The 24,348-nt window shown below is 35.3% G+C and overlaps 4 protein-coding genes across 8 annotated transcripts in view; 2 read left to right on the top strand and 2 right to left on the bottom strand.

The window, feature by feature from the left end:
• The window catches only part of LOC128670649 (uncharacterized protein), a 46,445-nt gene extending 39,280 nt beyond the window's left edge, over nt 1-7,165 (bottom strand). For both annotated transcript variants that reach the window (XM_053746474.1, XM_053746476.1), the window contains exon 1: nt 6,927-7,165. The gene's annotated coding sequence lies outside the window, so the exon portion shown is untranslated. The remainder of the gene's footprint in view (nt 1-6,926) is intronic.
• A 970-nt stretch (nt 7,166-8,135) lies between these two features.
• LOC128670727 (uncharacterized protein) lies at nt 8,136-17,934 on the top strand. The gene is made up of 13 exons (XM_053746671.2): nt 8,136-8,305; nt 9,818-9,935; nt 10,710-10,894; nt 11,666-11,728; nt 11,846-11,927; nt 12,896-13,027; nt 14,181-14,321; nt 15,180-15,387; nt 15,729-15,846; nt 15,940-16,033; nt 16,343-16,481; nt 16,763-16,948; nt 17,368-17,934. Exons 1-13 carry the CDS (start codon nt 8,252-8,254, stop codon nt 17,768-17,770), a joined length of 1,923 nt encoding a protein of 640 aa, XP_053602646.1. The 5' UTR covers nt 8,136-8,251; the 3' UTR covers nt 17,771-17,934.
• A 51-nt stretch (nt 17,935-17,985) lies between these two features.
• Nf-YB (Nuclear factor Y-box B) lies at nt 17,986-20,764 on the bottom strand. Its single transcript, XM_053746672.2, has 6 exons — nt 20,578-20,764; nt 20,392-20,487; nt 19,965-20,095; nt 19,331-19,543; nt 18,837-18,879; nt 17,986-18,707 (listed from the first exon to the last, which is right to left on the bottom strand). Exons 2-6 carry the CDS (start codon nt 20,468-20,470, stop codon nt 18,622-18,624), a joined length of 552 nt encoding a protein of 183 aa, XP_053602647.1. The 5' UTR covers nt 20,471-20,487; nt 20,578-20,764; the 3' UTR covers nt 17,986-18,621.
• A 914-nt stretch (nt 20,765-21,678) lies between these two features.
• pcm (pacman) overlaps nt 21,679-24,348 on the top strand; it is a 28,491-nt gene continuing 25,821 nt past the window's right edge. For all 4 annotated transcript variants that reach the window (XM_053747102.1, XM_053747099.1, XM_053747104.1 and 1 more), the window contains exons 1-5: nt 21,679-22,019; nt 22,549-22,775; nt 23,377-23,429; nt 23,666-23,826; nt 23,941-24,105. In XM_053747102.1, coding sequence (XP_053603077.1) covers nt 21,945-22,019; nt 22,549-22,775; nt 23,377-23,429; nt 23,666-23,826; nt 23,941-24,105 — 681 coding nt within the window. In that variant the 5' untranslated portion in view covers nt 21,679-21,944. The remainder of the gene's footprint in view (nt 22,020-22,548; nt 22,776-23,376; nt 23,430-23,665; nt 23,827-23,940; nt 24,106-24,348) is intronic.

Genomic DNA, 24,348 nt, shown 5'->3' with positions numbered 1-24,348 from the left:
TTTACATGGAATTACAGCGCATTTCATTAGTCTAACGCGCCAGGTAAATTGATAGCCTTATACCTATAAATAAATACGTCTATTCCTGGCGTGTTTCTGGTTTAGATTATAGGTTGTTAGGCGTCACAACCAAAAACGCCAATTCTACTCCAAAGAGTCCAATTAACAAATAAATCTCAAAATTTCTAAAGATTTTCCGAAGACAGCTACGAGGATAGAGTGGTCCTATTGTAGAACAGAAATTACAAGCATTAAACAATGAATGGATTTTTTTTGTAATTTTCCACGATTCCAATATCAAATTAAAAATTAAACCACAAAAAACGACGCCAACACCACACGCGCCGGTTTACTCGGATGATTATTAAAATTCCGTTGGTTCGTTTCTGTAATTGACCAGTCAACCAGAAAACTGGTTCCGTTGGGTCCGCGCCTGCGCAGAATTACCCAATAACATGGGATAGTCACGTTCCGATATTCCAAGGGATCCGTTTCCTGTCCATTGGTGACGCTATACGTGTGTTGTCAAAAATAACAACTTACGTTATTATACATGTGCTTATAAATTACGTCGTGTTTACTTGTAGGGTAATCAAGGCATAGTTCAACAAACTGGGGTTTTTTTGTCAGCCACATTTGATCATCTTGCTTGACGTAAAAAATAGCGATGAGCTGGCAGAGCAAACTGTCTTTCTATACTAAGCATTGAGCATTTATCCGATTTCTTCTTCACCATAGAACGTCGAAGTCCAGGGACTGCTTTCCTACTTTTTCTACACTTCGCATTGGTCTTCTGTATCTTGTTGTAAATTCTTAAACATAACCTTAACATTCCTACGTCTAAGAGGCAGAATATGTTGCACCCTATTGTACCTAATAACATCACTGTATCACCATAATATTCTAAGGAATAAATGACTATCTATCTATGATGTCAGACCATTGGCACGCATATAATCTTTAACAACATCGAGTCAGCACTCTTGGGCTATCAATATACCTATATAAGTCTGTAAATGGTTACAGAGTTATATATTGCTAGCTCAATTTCAATTCCAAGAATATAGGTACTATTCAGTATTTCTTACTCGTCAGTCCGACTCTTGTCTCCCTGTTATCTTTAAGGGATAAAGACGTGGTAGTACTTTATTTACTTGTTCTACTAAATCAAATTTCAAAATTTGAAAGATATGATGTCATGACGATATCCTATTTTATGGTAATCCTCTTTTCTGGGTCGTGTTTAATCACTTGAATCTTAATCTAGTTTTATTTATGAGTTAGCTCACAAAACAAAGTATTATTATATACAGTCAACCGCAAATCTACTTAACTTCCATGAGTCTTTATGCCGTGGCACAAAAGGCGAATTTGCAAAGAATTTAAGTAGCTTGATGTTGACTGAACTAAGTAAACCTCGAGATGCATCAGCGCGATGATGATATCATGTAACACTTTCCGCTTTTGTCACAGCACCAGTGGTTAACATATTTCCTTAATGAATCAACAAGTATCTAATACTATTAGATGAATTTAGGATTTAATATAATTCATAACGTATGAGAAATTGTTCGTATGAGTAGAAAGGTAATTTCCATAGAAGATGGAAAGTATTTCATTGATAGCGAATTACAGCGGACGAAGTCAGTAAATGCACATTAATTAAAGGCCAAAAATATGTAAATATAGAACAATAGATCTTGACATTCAAAGTGTGAATGATTCGAAGTAGGAATTTTCATCGTAACACTAAATTGTTTAAGCAAAACTGAATTTCAAATTAAGTTACAACAATGTTTTACCTTCGAACCGATTGATTACAAACACGTAATCGTTGACCTCAGTGGAAAATATTAATTTCCATGCTAACAATGGAATTACGACACTACATACACCATTAGTTCCTCGCCTTCACGCGTATCGGTATTTGTAGGACGCCTAACATAAGGACAATGTGTGCGCACTAAACGTTACAAAATTTACTACTAGTCTGTCACTTTGGAGGTCTTTTTATGTCACAGAAAACTACCAATAAAAAAAAAGCATTGTGGGACATAAGTAAATAATAAATGAAATATTGTGATGATATATCCCAAACCCATTCAAGAGTATTGAAAATTTAACTGCCAGGTAAAATGAAAAGTATCTGTGAGGTAACTGTAGTATTTGTGTGTTCTTGTATTGGGAAAAATGTTTTAAAAAACCAACTTTTTAATTAAAATTCATTCTCGCTTCATCGCTTGCCATCTAAATTGCCGATAATGCCGGCTAAATCTATTACTATTACATACATCTGTATAAAGCACGAATGTAGTACATCATTGACTAGTGATTATCTTCATAAGCGGTCGAGCAATTCATTATCGTCACAGACAAGTCAACCAGTCGCATGATCACGACCGTAAATCACGACGAACGCATACATTCAAACCACCACCTTATTCTCTCTACACTTTTAATACCAGGAATTGCTTCTTGTTTGAATATGTCATCGTGGGACATGTATTAGACTGGTCTTGGTGCAGAACGTATCTTTCGCATAATGTCATCGTGAAAAATATAGTCACCTCCTCGTAAGGAAATATATATGAACCTACATCTAGATAGCCATTTTCGCAAACCTAAGTGCAGGTATGTTGTTGTCAGGGGGATTGGGTCCGACGACCGTGCGAAGTGAAGAAGAAAAGGTCAAAAGGTCGATGGGCTCCAACTGTTAACAGCTTTGATTGAGAGAGAGAGTGTCACTCTAGCAAACGTTATTTTGATATTGAGAATGAGATTGTGCGATAGTGATCTTGTGTGAAAAAATCATTTTTAATTTATTCAAATTATTCAAAAATATTTGATCTGTCTAGCTTTTTTAGTTCAAAAGCCAGGATTCTACTCACGTAAGAATATAATTATTTAAATTTTATATTATAATTATATTTAGAAGTCTTGTGAAAGTCTTCGGCAATGGAAACCTCATTACATAATTCATTCATATAGTTTTATAGAATATAACAATTGTTAAATAAATGCTTTATGCAATAAAATGGTTTCATTGTTTATTTCATAACGTATTCATATATCACGATTTTCTTTCGACTTGTAACCGCGTGTGATATGTGCCTAGTGCCATTAATACTTATTTAATCCATGCTTCTTCTTTTAGTGTCGTTATGGCTACTTATATAATGTGAGACCATATGTGGCCACTTTTATTGCTTTGTCGTTAGCCTTGTAGAGGTCCTCCATGGTACAGGAAGTGGGCCAGTTAGGGTACGACAGTAAGTGAGCCTGGACTTCACAATAACACAGTAGTAGAATTCGGGGCTAGAGAAGCCCCCACTTCTCCCAGTTTTATTCAATGTCTGCTTTCAAAAACATAAATATTTCTATTCATTTCTATCTAATTTGCTTTACAATCGTAACTTGCATTAAGTTTCACTCGTAATTTGCATGTGCATTGAAGAATGCATGAAATCTCATGTTGCGAAGATGCGTTGCAAATCATAAATACTACACGCATTTACGTAACGCTATAGTAGCGGTACCCTGGGTATGTTCACAAATGTTACATGGATATACTGAAAGATTTATACATTTCTAGACGATATATGAATTGCGAACGAGGATTGGAAGTACAGTGGAGAAGAAGAAGTACGAAAGAAGATGTTGGGCCAGTACGCTTTGCTGCTGTGGAAGCAACCGAGAAAGCGCTCAGAGATGAGAAAGTTGCAACAGAAGTACTTAGCTGGCGAAATATTCATAAAAATGTTCGTTTATCGAAAATCTAATGAAAAAAGACTAATCCATGCTAATAATCCTTATAAGAGAAAAGTTATTTTTGTTTTTTTTTTTGTTTGTAATGAATAAACTCAAAAAGACATTGATGAAATTTGATACAGAGATAGACGAAACCTTCTGGAGTGACATAGGCTACATTTTTTCTCTAGTTATGATATAATTTTGTATGTTCTACTACTAGCTGTCAGTCAAGTTGCTCCAATATTGTGTTATTTAGTTCACTCTTTCGATTTCGAGCGCCAACTTCGAATAATGTACTAACATGCAACGTAATTGGACGTTAAAATTGGAATGTGTCTATTGCATGCTAGTTATATGCTTAATTAGCCAAAAGAATGACAATTCTTCCAATTGTCTGTTGTATTCAAAGCATCTGTTGCAATCTCACGAGATACAGGAGCAAATTCACACATTGTATCTTAGCTTGTATCACCGTACGCGACACAGTTCACAAAGCAGTTCGGCCGAAAAGCGGACAAAGTTCAACGATCAAGTTCAAGACATGGTAATTTTTATATTAGTCATTTTAGAAATGACTTTTTGAGTGTCCTTGAAGTTCTTGACATGGGAGAATGTTGGAAATATTTGCTGTCTCTTGATATTCATGACGTTAAGTTGATGTTAAGTTTTAAAAATGTTATTCCACATCATATTTGGGGCTGCGTAAATATTCGAATACTCATCTCGATGAAATAAATTGTATAAACAGCGGATTTATGTTGTATTTGGCAGGGAAAACTTGCTTTTATTTAGGTTTTTAATATAGTGTAAACAGACCGTGAGGCAATTAGTAGACCAAAAATGTCTGAATTTAAATTGACTTTAATTAGGTACTCGTATAAGCTGAGCAAGGTCAACAGCAAATTCTTTCTGAAGTATGCAATATCGGACAATGACATTGATATTTCAGTAAAAAATGGTTATTTTAAACTTAACCAAATGTTATCTTGAAATGTATTTAAAGTTTTGAAAGTTTTAATGTTTCCTGTACGGAAGTGTAAGTATTACTTTTGTTTTGTTTTGTAATTCTTTCAGAGGAACGAACATCTATCGATTTTTGTTACGATCTAGTTCAGACAAAAGGTCGAGAGGAATCACATTATATCCCATTCGTGTCTTCAAAAACATAAGCGGATTTCATTTCATTTAATTTCACCCACAGAAATAACATGGCAACATTTTATTGGTCTAGTCTACTTAACAAATAATTTCCAATGAAAACTCGGACGCCGCCGCCGGCGCTTTTTAGAACGAGAATGTTGTGAAGTCTGCTTTGCGCAAATAATGAAATATTATGTTCGTTGGTTTGTGTACAGTCTACTGCAAGCCAATTAACTCTTCATGCACCTCTTTGTAAAAGAAATAATGACAAAGTTTCAATGAATTTCGTTAAGTTCATGTGTTGTCGACTTACATTTACAGTTTACACATCACATTACCCTGTAAATTTCGTCAATTGCCTTACTCAATGTTAAACACCTTGAAGAGTTTAACTTCACTATATCTTTGGTAATTTATTCATTTCCGTTCTCTTTCAGCGCGATGTACATAGATAATAATAATGTTTATGCTATTCAAATTCGAAAAGAATATTTTGCAGAATTAAATGTAGATATCGCTGAGTAATATGACATAGTTATAATTATTTGGGATGGATGACCAGCAGAGACGATATCACGTGATCTATTTATGGATGATCTAAAGGCATACGCGAATTTTGTAAAAGATTGTTAAAGATATAAATATGAAGACACGACACGACATCATAAATGAAAAAACTATTAACTTAACAGCAACATTCAGTATTATAATTAAATGTAGTCTACAAAATAACCGCTTAGACAGCTCCTGGTCTAGCCGGTGTTGCCAACCCTATATGGACGGCGGTCGGAGGCTTCGCCTCTGACTCACTCAAACTCAGTTCGTTAACTCTTTGTTTTAACTTTTTGCTACAAAAACCATCTGCAGTGAAGCTATAAAATGAACTTAATCGTAAATTTCGTATGTCAGCTGTGGTCAATTCGAATTGTTTAATGCATGTTTATTGGAAATTCGAATGAAGGCACAGATTTACTAATAAATATGGCCAATACTCAATGGCCCACATCAAGCACTAAACGTGAATTTGGATGGAAAAAAACGAATATTCGTGAAACGAAATACAAACGAAAGACCTGGGAATTGAACTCAAGACCCCTGAAGTCTAACGGGATGTGACACTACGCTACTGAGATCTTAATAATAAAAGGTAGGATGATTCCGATTATAAATTTAATAGCTATACTTATATGTAACAACCGGGAAAATACTGAGATAAACTGGTCAATATCATCGATATTCTTTCCAAAACAATGAAGAGGAAAATAATATTGATGATTTCAAATTCCGACGTGATGAGGAAGATACCGTGTACCTTGAACTTCCAAATATGGCACAAGACGTCTGGAGGAAAATGTTAAATATTTATGACTACATTTTTTATCTGTGGAAAAATGTGTCTGAAGATCGACGGAGTCGAAACTTCGCAAAGACCGACCGAACTAAAAAGTGTCGTATTAATATTTATCACTTTAGTGTTAGTTTTTCATGGCTTTTAGAAGATGTCCATGCAAGGCCCGGGTCTTGGATGTTTATCTATATATGTATTTATTATAAAATATAGTATCGTTGAATTAGTATCCCATAACACAAGTCTCGAACTTACTTTGGGGCTAGCTCAATCTCTTTGCATTCTTCAAATCTTTTCATTATTTTCAATGTTAATTTTCTTTTTTTTTTGTATGTACATCAAACGGTGATGACGGCTTTTGTCTATATATATATATCTTTTGCACTTGATAAACGCCGGAAAACAAAAGCCGATATATGGACAAAACGGTCGCACATAAAACTGGTAAACGCACGATGTTAAACCCATACAAATCAATCATAAGCTTGGAATAACTTAAGCTACGGATATTTTAAGCATATTAATAGTACCGGTGATTAAGTCACGTTCTGTTTGGCACATTAGCTTAGTTAATATAATAATTACAACAATTCCCGTCATCCAGTTTCTTAGACATTTCCAGCGTATCCCAAACTGACCTCAAATAATCACCTACTCAAATACAAGAGCCGTTCCAGTGTCAACTTACATGATAAGCGGCCAACGGGATCCAAAACATGCACTCAATACGCCACTGGTCACTCAAAATCTAACATCATCACTCAAAACACAACAACAACAAAGAACTTCGATTTTTTGGTTAAATTTTAATTAATAATTCGTTTCAGTTCGTTCGTTTTCACTAATATATTTCTTTAGTTGTGAGACTGTTATTCTCACCGCATCGCACGAGTTTGTTCCGGCGTACATAGCCTGAATGAGCAAAGCAGTCACTGACACTGCGCAGGTTCGCCCCTCTCTGTCTACCTGAGCCTACTTCCACCTGGGTAAAAGAGACGACCAATCTTTGGAATGCATGAACATAACGAATTACCTGGTTTGGTTGTCTCGAGTCTATAGGAGAATTTTAAGTGAGGTAGAAAGAGAGAAGGAAACGTTTAGCCTTAGAGAGGTTCACGGTGAGTATATGTGGCAACAGTGCGTAGAAAATGAGGCTTTCATTGTTAAGGCGAAGCTTCTCGTTAACATTATTTTAGTACAACTAACATTAACCACATGAGTAAGAAGTGTATCCAAACTACCACTTCTGAAAGTCCATACTAATATTGTAAATGCGAAAGTCTGTCTGTTCCGCTTTCACGGCTAAACCGCTGGACCGATGTTGATGAAATTTGGTATGCAGGTAGTTAAAGACCCCCGTTCAAGCATAGGCTACTCCTTTTCAAAAATCAACTCCCAAATGACTATAATGTGGGGGTGAAAGTTTGTATGAAAATCATGTTTGATTCAAATTCACGCGAGCGAAGCCGGGGGCAAAAGCTAATTCAGAATAAGATCCCTTTTGATTTAGACGACTACAAATATCAAGCTTTGCAACCATCTATAGCTAATTAATAAAAAATCTAATTGGGCGGACGGACGCTAATTTACGAGTAGATACCATCTAAAATGAGGTAAAATGTTTATGAGTTGTCAAATTTTTTGGGTCTGGATAATCTTGTAGGTATCGTATGCTATCGTTAACGTTGGATTAATTTCGCAAGGTAAATGATGACTTCGCCTTAACTGCGTCATTATTACACTAACAAGCAACAGTAGGTCTTATGTCATTGAAAATAAATCTTATATTTCAATAACATTTTTATTGTTGAGTACAGTTAGACGACTGAAGTTAGCCAGTTGTAAATGTGGCAACGATGCTTAACTACGATGTTTAACGTGAAGTTAACGTTAAATTAGTTTACGTGGACTCTGATAGGGGGAGGGTGTGTCTATAGGAGATGTATATTACTTAATTTTTATTTATTTCTAAGCGTGTTTTTTGCGATATTTTTATAAAGGTTTTTCTGCAAAATGATCGGAACTGACTATACTTTGGAGCTGTGCAACGTTTTTCATTCTGGACAGGTATGTTTTTGATACTATAGGTACTTATTTGTTTATGTACCGCGTAGATTGTAGCATCTAGTGACTGTTTATTTATACTAACGTTGTAATTTATACTAATGTTTATACTTTACAACAATTTACAATGTGAAAGAAAACGAAAGACAATAATTTTTATAAGAGCAAAATATTTTTAGAATTATATGTATTCAGATTTCACAAAACAACGCATAATTATATATTATGTTAAATAACTTTAAACCCACTAAATTTAAATCACACAGTTTGAAGAAAAAAATAGTTTTAATTTGACAACAAAAATTAATTGATATCAAAATATTACTTTGGGAAAAGCAAGTGGCACGTTGAAGTCTTTTATAGGGTGTTCTACGAACTCTTATAAAAGATTACAACTGGTACTCCAAGCACAAAAAATATACTTACTATAAAATCTATACTATTATTATAAAGATGTAAGCGTTTGTGAGTTTGTATGTTTAAGGCGAGTAATCTCCGAAACTACCGAACCGATTTCAAAAATTCTTTCACCATTTGAAAGGTACATTATCTAAGATTGCTGTAGGCTATACTTTGTCTCAAAATTCTCACGGAAGCGAAGCCCCGGGTAACATTTAGTAAAATATATAGTGTAGCTGGTCATGGTCAAGTAAGGAAAAAACATGAAGTTAAAAACATCACATTCCTCTCTTCCCATATCTCATTTCCTCTCTTGACCATACATCCTCTCTTGACATACCTCACAAAATACTCTGGCGTAACACGAAAATGCCATTAACCATTCACATACTTGTAAACGCCAGACGGAAATCATAACACTCGAATTTTGAACAATGTTGAAGCGGGACGATTTTGGTCCAATGGTTAGGACAGGACGGAAGAGAGGTTCCAGGTTCGAATTTTACTTGTGCCGCACGAGTTTGTACACAAATGTTTTACGTATAATAGTCTTAATTGACCTCTACTTGCTTCCAGTGAAAGAAAGCATCGTAAGGAAACCTATACTCAAGTTCATAGTAAAAAAAAACCTTAAAAATTTTACTACCGGCCGTCTGCCTGGTGTCAACCTGGGAATGCTATTATTGCCTCATCATCATATCGAGTGTGTTAATGCTAACACTGGTGTCAGATATTATTCAAGTCGGTAGGTAGTCGCATACACACCACTGAACCAAACTGTTCACCAGTATGCAGGTTTCTTCACGATATCTTCCTTCACCGGAAGCAAGTTGTGGTCTATGAAAATTACTATATATGAGTCAGATTGGTATACAAACTCATACGGCACGAGTAAGATACGAACCTGAGACCTTTCCATCCACAGGCGAGCGTATATGCCTATCAGCTGTCAAGGCTGTGTCTATTAGTCGCCTCTGAAGACATCCACGGGAGAACATAGCGTGGTACTATTCTAGCGGAACCACTTGTTACGTTTAGTTACTTGTATTAGCTCTGAAATATAACACTAAAATTTTGGATAATAGTGAAGTATCTTAGCAACTGACCTGTGGCCAGGTGGAGCCCGGCAGCTTCTTCCAGCGGCTGACGGGCGCGGTGAAGACCGGCGTCATACTCAAGGATGTTTCCTTCACAACACACAGCGGAGAGGTCACCGCTATTCTGGGATCGAAAGGTAAAGTATTTTTATTTTAAAATTTGACGTATGCACTGGGGTTTAAAATAGTTACCATTTGCATGAAATCAGTAGGTACTATTTTAATGACGAATTAACTGACGAAGTACCTATTAATTCCATGACTATTTGTTTTTTTGTTCGTTTTTTCAAGTCAAAACAGAGCATTTAGATTGAGGTGATTTTTGGTGTGGAGATTTTGCTTGCCAGTTAGTGTGATTCATAATTCGAAAGTCTGTTTGTCTGTTCCGCTTTCACGGCTAAACCGCTGGTCCGTTTTTGGTGAAATTGTAGTATGAATTTTTTTTTTCAAAAATCAACCCCCATATGACTATAATGGGGGATGAAATTTTGTGTGAAAATCATGTCTCTTCCGCTTTCACAAAGAAATTAAGCGGGCGAAGCTGCGGGCAACAGATAGTAATATTTGATGCAAAAATTTGGATTTGTGAACATTTTTGCCACTCATATCACGTGTGCAAATTAAATCTACTTAAATCCACTATAGATTTCGATTTCATTATCACGCGTAATGTAGAATAAGCTAAAATAGCACATAGGGTCATTTTTATCCTAAAAATGGAACTGGCGCAAAATATTTTGAATATAAAAACACATAAAACATCAACCATATATCTGCTCTGCTCATTCATTCAACATTTAATAACATCGTTCTTGTCAGTGGAGTTCTTTCATCTCTCTCTATCCTCAGCCATTTTCTTGACCTCCTTGTAATCCTACTGACTACTCACTACCTGCACCTGTTCTATTCAGGTAGCGGAAAAAGGGCTCTTCTGGACGTGATCGCGCGACGCGTCCCATCCAAAGGGCATATACTGCTGGAAGGAGTTCCCTTGGAGGAGGAACAGTTTAACAATACTTGTGCACTAGTGAGGCATTCCACAAGATTACTGCCTGGGCTTAGTGTGCAGCAGACCTTAGCTTTGTCACTTACAAGGGTACATTTATATTTCGTATTTATCTTGTGTACCTAGTTAAAGTTGAAAGGAAAAGACTAATTAATCTGATGTCAGACGTTTCTAAAGGTATTCTTCGAGGGCAACCTCGGGTAGGTACATATGTGATAAACTTATATGTGGTGTTAGGATCTTGCATGGACTGTTTAATAAAATAGGTCGATTTCTGTTATTATTAACATAGTACATTATTATTAATGTATTTTTTTTCAAGTTTTGGGATACAAACGACAGTCTTACTGAGCCACAGTTACCACTTTATAAACCTATTAAAAACTAACTTTGTGTTCCCGGCAACATGCGGCAGACCTAGTATTCTCCTACCTTACGTAAATATTTCCACTTTTATCTAATGATAAACAAATCAAGGATTTCTAAACCGCCAGATAATTATAACGGTCTTTTGGTATAACGACCACTAGATGGCAAAATGGTCCCATGGCGCAAACATTTCCAAATTATAAAAATAACATACAATCATGTAAAACCTAGAAGAGGAAGAATAAAATCTTTCAAATATAGGTACAAGTTTACCTGTATTGAAAATCAGCGCTGTGGCTTCCAGTCATGACACAAAGCTAAGCTGAGATACTTTTCGACATAGACTCCATTAGTTTTTAAGCAAATGTAACTTTTTTACCGAATAAAATATTTCTTTCTTTCTTTTTATTTGCATGTTAACTCCCTTACAAAGCAAAAACTACGTAGTTAGTACCTACTTACGTTGGTTTAATTTAATAACCTCCTCTTTAGCTTTCAGGCTACTTAAAATCATCAAAAGTTAAACAAGTAATGGCTGATCTGGCGCTGTCGCAGGTAATAATAATTTGTTTTCTTTGACATGTAATAACCTTTTAACCTAGATGAAACAAATATATAAATCATGAAAGATGAATTATTTTTACAAAGAACGTATATATTTTTCTTGAACAGGTCGCAAACAAAGATGTCACAAATCTAACTAAGAGCGAATACAGAAGACTGGTTATAGGAACTCACCTTATCCGTGATCCCAGTAAGTCATTCAATAAGTAATTAAAATACTTATTCGTTAATAATGTTACATATTCTTCTTAAATTTTCTATTAACTTTGCGCTTTATATTTTTCTAATTTGCTTCGAGAATCTAATTCGCAACGAACTAACGCACTAGTGGCCATCGTCATACACCTCTGGCCCAGTGACCCCAAAGGGAATCTTGGCCTCCGAAACGAGAGAGCGTCGTAGTCTTCTGTTCTGCGCTATGGTTCGCCAGGATCCAGTCTAATATCGACATCTAATTGGCGCAACTAAGCAGCAAGTAGTGATCGTTGGACTTAAAACGTAGTGCTGAAGTATTTTATGTTACCAGGCTTCCATAGTTACGTGTGACGATAATTAATTGGAAAAAATCCAAGTAGGGATACTAGAGGATAGCTCAGTAAGTCATGTCATGCTCAAGTCAAGTCCATCAACAGGGTAAACCCGACGCTTCACATTAGTAAATTACTCTTTACCACAGGGACTCAATGGTGTACAATGGGACGATCTATCACCCGTCTGGTGTTTGCACTGACGTCTCCCACTAGGAAATAATAAAACACAGAGAGTCAGCGTTATATATATTAACCTTGTCATCTTTTAGGAAGCAAGTAAAGTCTCATTATATTAGTCTTCTTTAATCTATTATATATTTATTAATTGTTCTATAACAACAACATTTACGCTTGTCTGTATGTTTATATATTTCTTCTATATCTTTTTATTTTAATATTTTTTTTTTGTCTAATTATTTAATACTGTTAAGTTTACTGCACCCTCTTAGTTTACTTGTTTCTCTTTCCATCCAAAGGTTGGCTGGAAGAAATTGCATTAGCGATAAGTCCGCCTTTGCACTCATAATGAGTTTGAATATCATGTTGTAACTTATAACTCCTTTGTGAATGGTGCAATAAAGAGTTTATCTATCTATCTGCATCCGACTGCACTTATTCATATTTTCAGTAATCCTGTTGCTCGATGAACCGACATGGGACCTGGATCCCCTGAACACATATTTGGTCATCTCGATCCTGTCCAACGCTGCCAAGAAGTATGGCACGGCGATCATACTCACCATGGAGAAACCTAGATCAGGTAACAATTCAAGTAGAAAAATATCGATACTAATATTATAACTGCAATAGATAGACTAATAGCTTTCACAGCTAAATGCACAATCCGTTGGTCACCGTACATAATTTCAAGAAATTTTGTGCAGTAACGTTTACAAATCACTCAAAAAATTTTGATGACATTTGGTATGCGTATATAGCTCCAGTTCAAATATAGGCTATTTTTTTTCTACTACCAGATACCTGAAAAGAGGGGTGAAGTATATATGACAGATACAGATCAATAAAAGCCTCAGTCATTCATATGAATTAATTTTAACAATTGACTTCGAATGGAAAGTACCAATACATAGTTGTTTAGTGCCAAGGGTACTACTAACATTCACAGAGCTATATAACTAGCGTAATATATTCTAGTTTGGGCCTGTTAAAATATTCATGAACGGACAAATGTGATAGTAATATATAACCCAAACATAACCCCTATGTAAACAATGTCACCTGTACTAATGGCGCCACAATTTTACCCACATCCACACAAAAAGATACGAATATTATAATGCTAATTAAGACTACAAATAATTAAACAAACTCGAGTACTGTCACACAGCTGTGGGTACATATAGTTTTATAGGTATTGTTTTCCATATGACACCCGTTTTATTGTTGGTTTGTTTAATCGGATGTGATGTGGGTCAAAGTGGATTTGTTTGAGTATACTGTTCTGTTTTTATTGTTTTATCTTTTCACATTACGTAAAAACAGATTTTATTAACGGAATTCACAGATATAAGTCTTGTGTTCATGTTTATTTTTTGGATTTTTTTTACATTTATCTAGTTATTTAAACCTTTATTTACCAAAATAATAATATGGTATGGTAGATACAAAACGCGGGCTATGTTAATAGTTTTATCTACCAGTATAGCAAAAAATATAAGATATTAAACCTACGATGTAAGTAATCTACAATATCTCTTTATAACATTTTTAATAATAAATCAAGGGGCTATTCCTTAAAAATATGCTGCACATAAGCTACGAGGAAACAAATACACGGGCACAAAGTGCGTAAATATTATTTTACGTCTTTTAGTTGATACAAGTAATAAAGGTCGATAGGCTCGAGTATCTAAACTGCTCAATTTACCAACAGTTCTGAAATCTTGTTCCAGATGTGTTTCCATTTCTGGACCGCGTGGTGTACCTGTGTTTGGGAGACGTGGTGTACGCTGGTCCTACCAGAAACCTGCTCGACTACTTCAGCAGCATTGGCTTCCCGTGCCCACAACTGGAGAACCCGCTCATGTACTACCGTAAGTTACTTTTATATTAGCTTTTGCCCGCGGCACCAGGCGCGTGATTTCCCACGAGAACCTTTTATCCAGGATGGACCTACTCTTAACTATACGAATGCGAATGATTGGATTCAAGATTTGGTCCTATAGAAGTCCTGACTCCGATGCTTTTTTCCGGAAATAATTGGAAACACTTTCCTAAATGCACAATTCTCTTTAGAGCAAGACACGGGTATATTTTATTGTAGGTAATCCACTTCCCCTGGATATAGAGAAATAAACATTACCACCGAAATCTCAGAGTGATGTAATTTTTAAAGTGGTGGTGGTTTAGAGTGGTGTCACAAAAGACCATATTTCTAGCCTCTGGTCTGGTTGTATTTGGACTACATTCTAAATTTGAAGGCCTAATCCTGAATTTCATTATAGGTTGACTATGACGACGAAGTTAATACTATCATCATGTCATGTGAGTCAAGAGTAGGCGCCTGAAGAGAAATGGCATTTGTATGACACACAACAAACAAATAACAATAGACTAAAGTAAATAAACAAATAAGACAAGAGTATACAAAAGGAATGTGAGTAAAAGATTGTAACGATTCATTACAATCTTTTCTCTGTCAGCACTAATGATAAACTATACATAAATAAAGAATTTTATACCTAAACTATCTAGCTGCTACCCGAGGCTTCGCACCATGGGACTATGGGAATAAAAACCTATGTCACTCATGAAGCTTCCTGCTGGTAAAACGACAAATTGGTGGTAATTCCGATTAACCCTTACTAACTAACAAAACAATCATTCAAACACTTCTTTAAATATTTATAGTTTAAGTGTAGATGTAGATAACAGTAAAATACCTTTTCCAGTGTGCCTATCAACAGTGGACCGTCGTTCTCGAGAACGTTTCATCGAATCAAACCACCAGATAGCGCTACTAGTGGAGAAGTTCAAGCTGGAGGGACAGGGGATCATGCAGGGGAACCTGAACGAGCACAGCCGCATCGTCAACCCGAATAAGATACAATTGAACTATGGGAAACCTGGAGGGTTTAGAGTCATATGGCTGCTGTATGTGTAAGTACGCTTTGGTGACTTTTTACCATACACCTTTAGTCGGGCTGACAAGATCTGATGAAGCCGTCGGCTCTGGCAAGAAAATATTTAGTATCTAAAAAAGCGTTTGTAAATTTGCCATCGATACACAAAATTTTTTTCACACTGAGTCCGGACTTCGCGGCGTTACAGCCCCGAATACAGTCGGAACACGCAAAGATGACAAAGAGAGAGAAGTGACAATCAATAACCAACCAAAACCAAAAGTAGGTAGGTAGGTAGATTGATTGCAGTTGACTGTAATAATGAAAAGTTTGTTATCAATAGATAACAGCACTGATGACAAATCAATGTTGTTGCAGGAGGATGCTGACATCAATATTTAATCTAAAGAAAAACGGGCTAAAACAGATGTTCATGAGATTATTCAGCCTTCCGATCTATTTCTTCATATTGTGGTTGTTTTACAACGAAGCTAAGGTATATTATTATAAAAGTATGGAGATTTTGACGAGTGCCTTACCGAAAAATTATACAGCATATAATATAAAACTGTTATACTTTTTATTGCAGGACTATCAAAGGACTTTTATAACAAAAAGTGGATTGATTTTCAACGCAATGGTCGGCACTTATTTCATTAGTATTATGAACACAATATGTTTATGTGAGTTGATTTACATCATTATTATTTTAATTTCTTGGCATTGTATAAAATTGACCAATTAGAGAGTATATAACGTGGAAAAAATGTTACTTAGTTTTTTTAAGTTATTGTATTGCATATACTGAGCATGTGGCCGTCCGTTATGGCGTCCGGTACGTAGGTCTTTATTGCCGTTGTTCGAGTACAAAACAACGGCATACCTAAGTGCCGGACGCCATAAGGTCCCTTTTGATTTGGACGGACATATTATGAATGTTTAAGTTATGTTAAATAAATCATTCTATATAATACATCCACTTTTTTTCTCAGACGGTCCATATAGAACGAGATACTACCAGGAGTCTCAAGAAGGGTTGTACAGTGGGGCGAGCCTGCTTCTCTCTTGGAATCTCGTCTCACTGCCATTCTCAGTCATCAGCACGTTTGCATCAGCTGCTATTATATACCCGTGAGATATACTTATTAATTACTATTAGCCATTTTTGCGTAACGAAAGCGCTTTGTAAGTGTTCTTTGTGAGTGTCGTGGTTGGAAAACACACGACTCTCTTGACAATATTCTCCATTAATATTGTGGTTTACCATTGCCTTCTCCATTTCACACACGATAATTAATTATCAGCTAAAGTGCAGGTTTCCCCACGATGGTTTCGTTCCCGATACTTCACTATTGTTATATACGCCAAGAAAAAGCGCCTGGGAAGGTCTAATTCTTGAATAATGCTTCTAGGATTCTAGGAGACCTCACAGAAGCATACGACTACGTGTACTTCGCTTTGGTTCTATGGTCCTGTTACGTGTATGCCGAGCAACAGTCGATCGCTATCATGATGTTCGTAAAGAACGGCCTCATAGCAGCCATAGTCAGCATCTACATCACTTGCATCTACGTCATGCTGGCTAGCGGCGTTCTCAGGTATCAATTCTGTATATTACTTTACTCTTTGATATTATCTTTTTTTTTAAGTACTTAGTTGTGTTCTTTTCAAACCTATTTGCCAAGCAGGACAGTGTCAGAAGGGTCGCGTCGCGGTAATCTTGATGAAATTACATTTTGTTTAGTGAATTATTTGGTAAATTCAGTCCTTGGAGAAAAGGCTGCGGTGAAGTTTGTTGCGCTGCTTCTTCTTCACTTGCGCTTTGGAAGTCGACGGTACATTTGGTTTTAAATAATTTCTTGACATCAATAAGTGATGTATATCATCCTAAGTTGAATAAAACACTTTTTTTAAGTAGAATCTAGTAAACTCAAATCTGAAGTTTACCAGATTCTATAAATAACTGGAAACTGTCTACTGTGTCTATAAGAATTTTCAGTAAGTGGTTTCTTTTCAGGTCATACAAAGGTTTCGAAGAATGGCTGTACTATATCACATACGTGACGCACACGCGCTACGCGTCCATTTATATGCACCGCAACATCTTCCAACAACCCATCTTCAACGCGCTCCCTTACAACGACCACGAGAACTGCACATCAATAACTAGCCTTATCCAAACCTCCTCCAGTCTAAACACTAACTCGAATGCGAACTGTAGATACCCGAATGGCAAAGCGTTCTTAGCCGAAAGATTCACGGCCAAAAATTTCGGTGGAGACATGTTTTCGACGGGCGACTTCAATTCAGAATTCAATTTAGGAATCTCATTCGCATTCTCTGTTGGTTTCATCGTCTTGAACAAATTCTTGTATTTGATGCCACTGCCTTCTTACATCACAGATAAGTTTAGAGAGTAATGTTCTTTCATTAATTTTATTAATTAATAATTTTTTCCGTCCAATTTTGGATTTCAATCAAAAGATCGACTAGTTGATTTCTACACTGAAATTAATAAAATATGATCGTGTTTAAAAATATTTATCTATACAAGTTTAAAAATAAAATCATGTTTATTTACAAACGCGTTGTTTTATTACATTTACATTCTTAAGATCTAATAATAAAACTATTATTTTTCTTAGAAACTACTTTTATTACCAAAACTTAATTAGACATGATAAGGACACAGCCTCCAGGTGTCCGCCACTGGTTTTATACAAATTTATGCACGCAGTATTTTTGTGTATTTCGATCTGGTTTATGTTTATTATTATTTAGACCAACGTTTTTTAATCGAATATAGATTTACCAAAAAAAAAATGTTGTGCATGATAAATAGTTTAAGAAAAAATATACATCTGCTATTATGACGCGGGAAGAACTCACGAAACATTATATGTCTTCAAAAATTTAAAAAATGATTTCGACATTTTTTAGAAAAACAAATAGGTAACTTTTTTTTTTCAATCATGACAAAATGATAACGATTGAGATTTATCATTTCAAAAATTAAACAATTGGCTAATACCTTAAATTTTTCACATAAACGATGAATCTTAAATTAACCAACAAGAATTACTACTGAAATATATGGAAGTGGTGGGAAAAATTGACACTAATTGCACTTATGTATTATACAATCGAATCATGATAAAAAAATATTTATATTCGAATATCTGGTAAGGCGCTCAATAATATGTGTGACATTATAGAACACTTGGTACAGTCATTTAAATGTGTTATACATAGCACAGACCAAATACTTGCGTTACGCATAGAACACATAGTCAGCCTCTGCTTGTGCTGCCTCACTCTCTGTTTCTGTGGCATTGGCTGTAGTGCAACAATCCTCCTCTGAAACACATGTGTCAATACAATATCAACATGTTAAATATTGTCAACGAGAGAAGTATTTGCTACAATACACTAGAGAACAAGAATTTAAATACAAAAAAAAGAAAAAAAATTGCTGCCAGTACTTACCACTATACACAACTATGGTTTTGTTTAATTTGTGAAGTGTGACCTGAAACAAAAAAAGGAATATAAATCAGAAACAAGGATTAACCTTTTATTTCAATACATATGGATGCTAACATATAAACCTGATGTAGGTACTAGGTACAGACTTTATTTGTTCATGAATGTGGGTATAAATTACAGCAGTAGCTTGTAGCTTTTTGAGAAATACCATCGAATTTAAAATTTGTCATGAAAAAGTACCTGTAAAGGTCTAATTGCTGGATAAGTATAAGTACCTATTTTCACTTTGAATATCTACATTCATAACAACTTAAATATCAAACTATAACTAAATTTCAACAATCCAGAAGATTCTCTTTTTAACTACATTCAATCTTTGACATTGTCAAAACAGTCTTTCTGGTGAATGCTGGTGCCATAACACAAGAAAATAAGCAGAAGACTTAGCAATCATTAATTACCATAGGTAAATAATACACATATGATACACTTACAGGGGACAGGGCAGTTTCTCTAAACTTCTTCAGGTACAACTTCAAGGGTTCCACATAATTGTCAAAACCCAAGGCGTTCATAGCAAACAGGACATCTTCACCGTTGATTGTTTTCCGTTTCTCCACCTGACATCGGTCGCTAGCTTCACTTGTGACAAATGAAATAAACTCCGATATGCACTCTTGCACACATTCTCGTGCATCTTTTGCTATCTGAAAAGATTTGGGAAAACATAGGTTGAAAGCAATTTTTCTTTGCATGTCAACACTTACCAGTGACACCAAAATTATATTTTCCCAGACAAGTGTTGTGTCACAGCCATGTGGCTGTGTGGCTTAATGTTGTCCACTGACAGAGATGTCTCTGTCAGTGGACAACATTAAGTAATCACAACTTGAAGGCTGGTTGACTGGAAAATATCACTTTATGGGATAAGTCCGTCATTGTATATTTGCCTTTACCACATGTTCATTGTACAATACAAATCTTACAAACCGATTTAAATTCTATGGTCTTGGATCATTTCCACAAAAAATATTCACACACAATATATATTATATATTTTGGGTGAAATGGTCCCAGTATGAGAGAATGGTGCTTCACTAGCATCATAAAAAGTAATAAAAGGTATACCTTTCCATTCTCAGGAATTGCCCGTTTCATAATTTTAGCAATATTGGCAATTGGCAAAAAGCGGTCCTGTTCTCTCAGAGGAACATTCTTGCACACTACACCACAATTTGAATCAGAATTGTTTTCTTCCTCTGAAAATAAATGTTTTATGATTCAAATAATCACTTTTTCTTCAGCCACATGAATTTTCCACAAGAAAAGTATTTTTTGAATGAGAGGAAGAGCGTGAAGAGATAACATCAATTATACAAAATTTATGAACAAAAATACAATGAATGGAAAACATATCATCATGCTCTCAACAAAAACACATTATCATTTTTACCTAATGGAAAAGTCCGATTCTGATCACAAAAAATTCAATATTCCAGCACCTATAGGAAAAACAGATAAAAAACAGTCTGCAAATCAATATTTGGATACGTACCAAAAACGTAAGTGTCACCGTCGACCAAAAAGCTATTATCCAATCTCACCATATCATTTCCTACTTCTTCGCTATCCATTTCGCATTTATTTAATACTGAAAAAACAAAATCAAGTACAGAAATGTGTGAAAAATATAGGTACCTAGGTCCCAAATACAGAATGTGCAAAATTTGATAGTGATTACCTTTGTTATATAGTTTTACTACTATATTTTCGGTATTGTCTTTTTGGATTTATTAAGTAACAAGTACCTAATGAATTAAGTAATAATCTCTATACTTAAGTACAGAAAAAGTAACACAGTTACAATCCTATAATCCACATCAATACAGTCACTCAAACAAAATTCCCTTCACGCAAGCGAAACAAGCGAGCGAATTTGCAAGGAATTTGCAAATGTTGTGTTGTCATTGTCAATGTCAAGTCAAATATCGCAAATGTCAAATCATTTTTTTTTTTGTACTTTTGGATCTCGAGGAATAGCAACGACGACCGCACAGCAAGGTAATAAAAAAAGTTGTGACACTAACTAACTAAATGTGTGGTAACTAAATGTTTTTGTTTTGGTAATGTTCTCATATCTGTGGTTTTGTTTCTTTCTGTCAGTTTTTAAAAGTGCGATAGTGGCAAAAGACATTTTAGTTTAAAATATATTTTATATTTTTTATGAATAACAGGGGTTGGTAAATAAATCCATGCCTTTTTACATAATTTTTTACCCCCGACGCAAAAAGAGGGGTGTTTTATGTTTGACCGCTAAGTATGTCTGTCTGTTTATCTGTCTGTCGTGGCGACTTCAGCAGAGGGGAACGCGCAGGCAAGGCTTATCCTTACTAAATGATCTAAGGTCGTGGCACCGTAGCTCATCAACGGGTGAACCGATTTGGATACGTTTTTTTCATTTGATAGCTATTAAAGTTGTAGCGAAATGAATATTGAAAGTAGGGATTTTTTTATTTGTCTAAGAATAAATAAACTTATTGTATGATTGCTGCTCCAGCGATTCTATGCTCGTGTAAAAATTATCCTATGTCTGTCCTATTCTAGGTTATGTACTATATACTACCTATCTAGGTATTTATGGAATTAGTAGGCACCCGTTATTATGCTATGTATTGTTTCATTGAAATCCGTTTTGTAGATTTTGCACCACCCTCGAACTTGCAAATAGCACGTTGGCAACATATTGACAGCGGATCCAAAAATATATAGCAAGGTATAATGGTTATGTATAATGGTATAAGTGGCAATGGCAATACTGAAACAAGGTATAATATAATGGTATAAGTGGCAATGGCAATACTGAAACACTACATTTCAACTTTCAACCAACAATGTAGGTTGTTGAAAAATCTACATTTTACAGTATTTTCTATGTTTAGTTAGAAAAACCGCATCTTGCCAACCATTAAATATCAGAGATAACGTTTTTGATCACTTACGAACAATAATCATATGCCATAGTGTGTGTATAAGGTTAAACGCGGTTGGGGTCACCGTTGCTCAACGTTCGCAATTTTCCTGCAATATTTGATAATTTTGTAAACTACAATGGGTGTTCCGAAGTTCTTCAGATACACCAGTGAAAGGTATCCTTGCCTAAATGAACTGGTCAAGCAGTATCAGGTAAGATCTGTACCTGTTTTGGTCGTAAATAAGCCGTTTGTCTATTCGCTTTAAGGCTATTGTTTGTTTTTCATGTGTCTGATAAGAAATGATGAATGGATTCGGAAAAATTTATTCAGTACACATAAATAAATAATAATATGATAAGTTAATTGGATATGTTAGCTATGTATCTGTGTGAATAGAAAAGTATTTCAAAGTCAACACACTAACCATATTCTAAATTTTTAAGAAAATACAATACTATAGCAACAAATCTTTACTCAAACTTAATAAATATTATGAAAAATGCAAAAGTCTGTCTGTCACTTAAATTAGATATAGTTAGTGATCCAATCATAGGCTACAGCAAATAGAGATGTGGACAACAGCTAGACATTAATTGTACCATGCCACTGCTAATTTACTCCATATAATTAGTATAGGGGATGTGTCTACCAATCCTTCAAACATGGTCAATAGAAAACATATTGCAAGGCTACATGCTTTGCATATGTTTTCTGACCTTGACAATTTTGAAATTTTCCAGATACCAGACTTTGACAACATGTACCTAGACATGAATGGTATTATCCACAACTGCTCCCATCCCGACGACTCCAACCCCCATTTCCGTATCACAGAGGAGAAGATCTTCCAAGATGTGTTCCACTACATCAGCATCCTGTTCCAAATAATTAAACCGAAGAAATTGTTCTTCATGGCTATTGATGGTGTGGCACCAAGAGCTAAGATGAACCAACAAAGAGGACGAAGGTATTTGCAAACTAAAAAGACATTCTTAGCTTTTACAAATTTAAATCTCCAAACTTTTAAAATAATGTACAAACATAATAAATGTGAATAATAAACATTAGTTAAAAACAGGTCTTTTTTAAAATGTTTATTTTATCTTGAAGAATAAGTTCAAGTACCTACATTGTATTTTTATTAACAGAGATTGGATCAGATTTGACATACTGATTTAAATTCATGTCACACATGCTTTTTAACTTATTTTTGAAAATAATATGGTATTCTGATTTTGAGTTTCCTACTCAATTTAATTTTTTTCATCTCATTATTGTTTTCAAAAATTTGGCAATCTGGGGGTGTTCAACTATTACATAATGCAATTGGGGGGGGGGTCTCGTAAAACGTTATGATGTGTTACAGGGGCGGAAGGGTTTTTCTTGCAAAACATTTATGTTATGTAACATTGTTTTTTAAAATAAAAAATTAGGTTTTATTATTTATATTTCACAGGGAGTCTAGTATAGATTGTATTGTGCTGACAGACTGTCAGTTAGTCATCATCTCCCAAATCATGTTGTAATTAGCCATAGTACCATTTCTATACTATTTCTTTTTTTTATAGATTCAGATCAGCAAGAGAAGCAGAAAAATTAGAGGAAGAAGCTGTAGCAAAAGGTAGCCCTTCAATTATACATTTTAATTCATACAATAAACTAGTGTCTATATGTAAAATTCATCATCACTTACAAAATTTATTTGTACCTTCGTACTATTTATTCATATGCCTATATTTTTTCATAGTTTTTATTTAACTTTACAAGTTATATGAATGGTGCAGCATTATTGTATCTGCCACTTTACACATTGGGGCTCCAAATTGAAAATGTTTTAATATTGTTGTAATTCTGTAGGAGAAACTCTGCCAAAGGAGAAGCGATTTGACAGCAACTGCATCACTCCGGGCACAGTGTTCATGGCCCGTCTCCATGAGCAGCTCAGATATTTTGTCAAGATGAAGATGTCTACAGACCCACTGTGGTCTAAAGTCAAAGTTATACTATCTGGACATGAGGTGAGAACTTTTCTGTACATCCATATAGGTATATCCATACTGATGTTATAAATTTGTAAGTTTCTTTGTCCTTCTTGAGCGGTGGATTGAGATGATTACTGATGTTACTTTCAGACACCGGGTGAAGGCGAACACAAGATAATGGACTACATAAGGTGGGCCCGCTCGCAGCCCGACTACGACCCTAACACCAGGCATTGTTTGTATGGACTGGACGCTGATCTCATCATGCTGGGCATGTGTTCGCATGAGCCTCACTTTGCCTTGCTTAGAGAGGAGGTATGGTATTCTGATTTTGAGAGTCTGAAACAGTTCTCCGACAATTGCTTCGTCTACGAACGATTCGCCGACAGAATGTCTCCTCTATTCTGTCGGCGAATCGTTCGTAGATGAAGGGTTCTGTCGTTCAAACGCCCGATATCGAGACATTCTGTCGATGAAACATTCGTAGACGAAGCAATTGTCGCAGAACCGTTTCAACTCGTTTTTGAATATTCACTTCAAATTCTTTGTGTCAATATG

The sequence above is a fragment of the Plodia interpunctella genome, chromosome 6, assembly GCF_027563975.2.
Source record: "Plodia interpunctella isolate USDA-ARS_2022_Savannah chromosome 6, ilPloInte3.2, whole genome shotgun sequence".
Classification (NCBI taxonomy): domain Eukaryota; kingdom Metazoa; phylum Arthropoda; class Insecta; order Lepidoptera; family Pyralidae; genus Plodia; species Plodia interpunctella.
This window is presented reverse-complemented; position numbering and strand designations above follow the sequence as displayed.